The sequence below is a fragment of the Falco punctatus genome, assembly GCF_963210335.1.
Source record: "Falco punctatus genome assembly, chromosome: 9".
Classification (NCBI taxonomy): Eukaryota; Metazoa; Chordata; class Aves; order Falconiformes; family Falconidae; genus Falco; species Falco punctatus.
In genome coordinates this window covers 17,063,789-17,071,338 of record NC_137589.1, presented here as the reverse complement: position 1 = coordinate 17,071,338, position 7,550 = coordinate 17,063,789, and the positions used below count along the sequence as shown (strand labels likewise).

The 7,550-nt window shown below is 38.6% G+C and overlaps 1 protein-coding gene across 2 annotated transcripts in view; it reads right to left on the bottom strand.

The window, feature by feature from the left end:
- Positions 1–1,193: 1,193 nt before the first annotated feature.
- Positions 1,194–7,550, bottom strand: part of REEP3 (receptor accessory protein 3) — a 42,660-nt gene continuing 36,303 nt past the window's right edge. For both annotated transcript variants that reach the window (XM_080402774.1, XM_080402773.1), the window contains 2 exons: positions 6,014–6,165; positions 1,194–5,218 (listed from right to left, as the gene is read on the bottom strand). In XM_080402774.1, the coding sequence (XP_080258900.1) occupies positions 5,162–5,218; positions 6,014–6,165 (209 nt within the window). In that variant the 3' untranslated portion in view covers positions 1,194–5,161. The remainder of the gene's footprint in view (positions 5,219–6,013; positions 6,166–7,550) is intronic.

Sequence of the window (7,550 nt, the reverse complement as noted above, 5' to 3'; positions counted from 1 at the left end):
GAAAGGCTCCCGTTCTGTTCCTGAATAGATCTACAGAAAGGATGGAAACAATTTTGGAAGTCTACTGATTTTACAAGATGTGTTAGGTTCCCCCTCATGTTCAATGATGTTTTTCCCATGTTAGTGTGGAAGATACACAATGCTTAAGGTCTCTTAAAAAAAAATTTAAAAAGAGCCCCCAAGAACCTTCACCATCACTCCATCAGTTTCATCTTGTGGCCTAGGACATCTGCACCAGCACCATTTTGGAATCAATCATCCCCAGAGCAGGTCTCACCAGCAGAATGTTACAACAGCAAGAAGACAGCTTTTAGCTCACATCCACAAATGTTCCCGTTAAACATTAGTTGAACAAATCAAGGAGGGGGGTGGGGTGTGTGGAATCGGCGTTGTTTTCTGACATCCACAATTTCTTCAGTAGGTTGGGGTTTTGTACTACATGAACTGTTCTGACATCAGGAACTGCATCACTGCGAGGTCCCTTACAGTCAGTCTGTGCTTCTGGGGATGTATTTTCATAATGCTTACAAGACCATAGCAATAAATAGTAGGTTTAAGTCTTTCTCCTCAATCCAATCAAGAAATTACTTCCCTTTGAGGCAGTAAGTCAGGAAGCCTTGCAAAAAAGGTCCAGAAAACATGGTTATGGAGGGGTTTTGCTAGGGGTGTTAACAGCTTACTTGAAGGGAGGTTTGAAAAAGGGAAAGCCCAAGTTTACCTATGCAGCTCCTTCTCTGGGTTACCAGAAGAATTCTGATGGGGAAATACAAAACAAAATGTTTGCTGGCACAAACAACAGTAAAGCTATATCAATTAAAAAAAAAGGCTACTGTTAGGAGTGGTTTAATTTAAAAAATAAAAAAATCCAACCGTTCCCCAGGAAGCCGTACTCTTTTGGGAGACTAAGCATCTTACTTGGAGTTTACTACAAACTTAGCATCTAATCAAATAGGTAACACTACAGCACTTTCAAGTTGCCTTTAACAAGGCAAGTTTCATTAAGTCTAAATCAGCATTGGGCTCCATGGCAAAACCTCAGTGACAGTTTAATCATACTTTGAACGGTTTTAAAAGTCTCTTCACAATTCAGATTGGTCGTTTCAGCACTGGAATCATTATAATAAATAACAGAATACGGATTACATAGTGACCGGTTTGTTAATCATAATTCAGATAATAAAATATCCACTGCATCCTGCTCAAAGCAGCATTTATTAAAGATATTATCAAGATAAGTCAATGAATAATGAAGCTTTCCCTCCTACAAATATGTAAACAAGTTGACAGCAAGTTATTATTACAATATAAAAATTAAAGCTTACATTGCATTTTTGTAAAGCTACTAACTTCAGTCTCAATGTAGACAGTCTCTGGTCTGTAGCATTTAAAAATACGAGTTCTTGAAAAATGTTACAGTATTGCCTTTGCACATACACGTCTGTAGAAAAATACTTAAAAATACCAACTTTCTATTAATAAAAGCAACACCAAAAATAAAACACATCTTTTGTCATGAACAGCGTGTAAAATGCATCTAGCATTTACTCCACCGCTCCATTTAACCAAATTATCCTCTGTTCATTTTAAAACTCATTATCGTTTGCAAAAAGTGTCTTGGATAATATTCACTTTCTTTCACATAGCAAAGCAATTAGCATTAAGTAGCTAGTATTGGCAATTACCTTGTAATCAGTCTGACCTAAACTTATTTGCAGCTGAGGCCATCAATTGAATCCTCATCTCAAACTGTGTATTTTAACATGTACAGTAGGCTCTTGCTAAGAAATCTGAGTCAGTCCATTTTGGAAAGGCCTGAAACCTTTACACAATGTAACACAAAATACATATTCTCTTTTTAAAGTGCCTTTAACCTCTCTGTAAGTTTTCCTTTAACTACATTAGCGATCCTGTTGGTGGCAGTCAGTCAGTTCTCAGGAAACGCTTTATTCATAAGATGATGTAATTTGACATGTTCTACTCTTTACGTTCCAAAACCAAAAAGAATGTTCAATTTTTATTTTTAATTTTTTTTCCCCAAGAAGTTTACTGGCAAGAGCTAGACAGATCACTTCTGCAGTTGCTAAGGCAAAAAAGTTTAAAAATTCCCCGTACACAAAGTTTAACAAGATTATGCGATATATCAAAACCAAACTCAACTGAATTCAACATGCGGAAAGAAACACGTATTGTTGGGATGAAAGCTAATCACGCCATTGTGCCCTACCAAGCACCAGCTGACCATGAACAGCAAGGCGGGGGGGTGGGAATTAAGATCATACAGTGAACCAGTTTCAGGATAAATTCAAAGAGCAAAATCAAGCTGTCAAGGAAAGAATTTTATGGTTGAATATTAGGCTGAAAAAGCCAGCTAGGACAACACTGGAAGTTTTATCACTTAAGACAGTATCTGAGAGAACACAAGGACATTCATATGGAAAAAGTAATGAATATGAATAACACTGCGAGCTTTCCCAGTTTCATGCATTGCTCAGAAAAAGGAGAATTTATTTAGCCTTTGTCACTGCTTAATTAGCAAGTTAAGTCTGCTGGAAGTTACAGCCTCCAGTACATAGTGGCATGTCGAGCAACTTACTGACCACGAGCGTGGTAGAGCCTAAACTACTCGAATGACTTCTAGCCTTGGAAATGCGAAAAGCACACGACCCCCAAAGCAGGATCTACACGGGCCTGTAACAGGAACTGTAAGTCTGAAAGAAGGGCTTACCCTGCAGGTAATACATGCAGGATTCTGGTTTGTAGGAAGATGACAGTTTTATTGCCGATAAAATAAACATGATGAGTTAAAGCCAAGATGTGGCAGCAAATGCTTGAGGAGGATGCTCAACTGGAGAGTGAGATTTAGAGATTCCACCCAAGGGCCATCTTAGTCTAATTTTCAGAGAGGATGAGACACAGATACAAAAGCCTGTTTCCTCTGACATCTTACATACCTCACAACACAAGCCAGCCTTTCTGTGCGTTCAGGGAAACGGGCGAGAAGCAGAGACATCCCTGGGGCACAAGTGATCAAACAGGCCTGGGGGAGAAGCTGCCTTTCTGACCACTGCCTCCCCCCCCAGACAACAGCTCCCTGTAAAAGCTCGATCCCAAGTTGCAGTTTAGGTTAGAGGATGGGATTTTTGCCCTCTACTCATTTGGGAGGGAGCAGCCTTCCTGTCTTACCGTACGAAACCGCATTTTCCAGGACAGGGACGGAAGCTTTGGCCGTTTAATCACGTATGGACTGTTGCAACTTCTGACTAAAGCATTTAGCTTCCTCGGAGACACTAAAAGCACTGTGCCATCGGTACTGTTATACCTGACCAGGGCTTTGCACTTGGCTTACAAACGCCTACAATAGCAAGGAACGCAATGCCAATACAGACCAGCTGCATTTTTATCCATACAGTTCAAACCCTGGCCCAAAGCCTACGGCAGACTACTTCAAACACCAGTGTACGTTAACAGGTCATTAAGTGCCTAGCAGCAGGACACCTGCTATAGATGTCATATACATACAAGAAAAAGAACTGCAGCAGGCCCAAGGTTTAAGAATACCTTTAGAAGCGCTGCAGTAGACCGTCACACCTGGGGGAAGGTCTAAGGATTGAAGTCCAAGATCCAAGTCTAAGAGGGATCACATGCCATTTTCTCTTCAAGAAAAGTAAAACCATCTCTCCCCATGCCAAGTAATAAAATACTATCTACAGAAAGTGGGTGTTTTCTCCCTAAATCCAGAGTAGAAATACAGTCACAAAGAAAACTAAAACCAGCCTAATTCTCAGAATTGCAGAAAATGGAATCAAAGGGGACTCAAATAGTCATTTTGACAAGTCCCTGCCTTGAATGACATTTCAAAATTAGTCCCTGTGCAAACAGTTATGCCATAGGACTCTAGGTTATAAAATGGCTGACTAAATCAGCTAGACCTTTATAAAAAGCTATTTGTATGTAAATATTTTAGTAATAACTTCAGCAATAGAAGTAGTACACAGCCAATTTTAGAATCTACACATGATATGAAATATACACACATACATGTTCTTTTATACATATATACACACACACACATTCTTAAAGCAATGCAGAGCAAAACCAAACCAGGGCCTGAATAAGCTATCACACATGCCTTTGTGTCGGCATGACTTAAAATACAGAACTGATGGGCTGATCAGATCCCTGAGGTCTATCACTGGTATTACTAACAAGTTTTACTTACCACAATTTTAACCAAAAGTTGACTTAAATCATGTTACATCTCTCTAGGTGAAGGAGAAATAAAGACACAAAACAACAACAAAAAAGAAGAAGACAAGACCAAACCACAGACAAAAAAACCACACAGCCTTGTATACATAGAAAGGCACCTGATAATATAGTTAAGTGTTAGTAGCAATTATCTACAGCATACTTAGTGTACTTAAGTAATCATGATAAATTAAAAAGAGATAATTGAATACAAGAATTGCTGGCATTCAAAAGATAAGTCTAACCTACCTAAGAAGTCACTAAAATGACATGTGCAGCTATAAATCAGTAAGTGTGCAAAACTATACAGTTTTGCATACAGTGCTATGTGTACCCCCTAGTTTGCACCTATTAGTATTATACATGTTTGTTAATCTTGGCAATACGATGCAAGAAGATGGTCTTAAGGATGTACCGTATCAACTTCGTCTTCCCTTCCCCACCATCTACTGTCCTTTTTTAAACTGTACGTTTTTGAATTACACAAAGGCTTTGCACAAACTGTAGTTCAGAAAAATATTTCAAGTATACCTATATTTTCACGTAAACTTGGGGACTATGGGTTCACTTTTCACAAGTTCCAAATACTTACAGCTTCTGCTAATTCAGTTGGAATTGTAATCATTTTGACCTGTTCAGTTCCTCTGAAAAAAAGCTGCTTCCTGTTACTCATTTAACTCCTGTTTAAGAAGTGCTGAAATTCATACTGTAACTTTTCCAGATTTAAGTCTAAACAATAAGCAATTACAGAAAAGCAGAGTAATACTTTATCTGACCATTTAGGTTCATAAAACCAAGTCCTACCATATCTATTCATATATACTCATTATAAGAATCATATACAGATCCTTGACACACCGAATTCAAGTTATTATTATACAGCAGTTTGTCTCGCAGGCATTGTGCAATACACCTAGAAGTAAACAGCAGTTCTCTTCTTTACTCTGTATTTCAGTGATCCATACCGTATCTGAGGGGGAGGAAAAAAAAAAATATAACAACAAAATATAACAACGACTTGAGATCACTTCAGGCAGAAGTATTATTTACCTTTCCACTAATCCAATCTAGTGAGTGTCTTTAAATGTGCTTCAGACACTCCACAGTTTCAGTAAGAGAATCTACCTATGACTGAACGGGATACAGTTTCAAAGAACTGGGCAAGAAGGATAAGTCTCAACAGTTTTCCCAGAATTACCCCAAAACTATTACAAGATTCCACAGAGATTTATCTTTTAAGTATCTTGAAATCTGGTGATGTGCAAATATAAAGCAATTTGATTACTGCACAGAATCTCCGCTTTGTGGGTTACAAGTCAAAGTAGGCCATGTCTATGGGAACTAAAAAATTCTGAATCTTCTTTAATCCATTAAACAGCAGATGTTTAAGTGTGCACAACCATGACACTCAAATGCAGATGACAATACCGCTATCTACACCCCTTTCCATGTCAGCAGTTCCTGGAGTTTGGGCTTGTTAGTGCCAGAATTAGCATTACAAGCACAGAGTCCATTTCATCTCCTCTCCCTTTTTCCTCGCTTAGTTCATTTCATTCAGGTGTTTCCCTTAAACACCACAAATAACAAAAGCTCCAAGCTTGGAGCTTTTCTAATCATATACTTCCTTCTCCATTTAGCCTTCTACAACCCAGCTATCATTGATAACCCCTCTAAAGATTAAGAAAAAAGAAATAAATTTCTGCATTTCTAAAAATGCTAAGGTACACTGTTGAAAAACTCAATACTTAACTAAGATTATACTTGCCTCTTTACGGCCTTTAATAGTTTTCACAGATTTCATACTCTGAGTTCTTCGAAGGCCTCTCTGAGCAATCATTTCATCCTCTGAGTGCGTCCCCTCCATCTCTTCATCTGTTTTATCATCTCCAGGATTTTTTTCCAGTGGAGTTTTGTAACCTTTAAAAACAGTTTTATAAAAATGTTTAATACGACGCACCTATAACTTTTAGATTTCTAAGCAAATCATGAGTTTCATCTTTAACAAACATCCTTTAGAACTGATATATGTATATAATACTATATATACTGACCATAGATAATATGATCAGTCTGCCCGCTGTTTCAAAACAGCTGAACATCTAGTCTGCCAGGAACTTGTTACTTATAGTTCTGCCATCTGCAAATAACAAGCCACTTCATTCCACAGGTTTGTAATGTAGCGGTTCCTCAATGGTCAAAAATTAAACCATCAGTCTGCTACTATCTTCTGCTTTACCCTGAACTGCAAAAACCTCAGTGGTCATCTTGAGAAGCACTTAAAGGTTTTTGGCCACGATCCTCATGGGAGGGTGGTTAGACTAGATGATCCTTAAAGGTCTCTTCCAACCAAAACCATTAAGTGATTCATATGATCTTTCTTCATACTTTCATACCTCTCTGCATATTTAATACCAAATTTCCTTTCAGACAGATACAACGTCAAAATACTATTAGGGCTTGTTTACATCCTGCAGGAACAGGACCAAGATCATTACTGAAGCTCGTCACTAGATGGCGCAAATTGCTTTAAAACACGTCCTGGAAAGCTCCTCGGGGTCCCGAAGCCCTGAATCCCATCATAGATGTATCTTAAAGCCCCCAAAGGGTTCTTTCCCTCCGCCAAGCTCTCCTTTCACAAAGCCATTCCAGAACTTACAAGCTGTAACACTCAGGGACATCTTCTAGACTCCAAACCCATTTTTATTCATGATCAACGTACATTTTATCTTAAGTCAATATCTCATTTAGGCTTAATTAGGTTCTTTTCCTTTGGTCACTTCATTTTTGTCCTGAAATTAGAATTGCACTCCCCTACTCCACAACTACTTAAGGCAAACTTGCCTCCTCAGCCATGCTAGAGGGAAACACGTCTCTGCCTCCAATACAGTTTCAGTTCATCTTTTTCAATATGGAAGATGTGCAGCACACCTATTACTCATCTAGTTTCTGACCAGGGTATTTGCAGTGACAACCACGCTTCCTTATCTCTTATTTGTAACGCCTCTTCTGATGCATCAATACCATATTTGCCTTCTCCACAGCAAGCACTGGCAGCTCAGTCACCCTGTGATCAATGTCCTACAACTAGGTCTTTTCAGCTAATTTGCACAGGAACTCCCAGCTCAGATCACAAGAAGTAACATTCTGCAAGTGCGGTGAAACATTCCTACGTGGTGTTACTAACTCTATCCATGGTTTGTTCTTTTTTAAAATCTCTAACGCTGAAGAAAAATCAAAGAAAACAGAAGAGGCATATACTAGATTTGGGTCCAGGAGCAGAAACAATTAAGTTAAACGAGCTC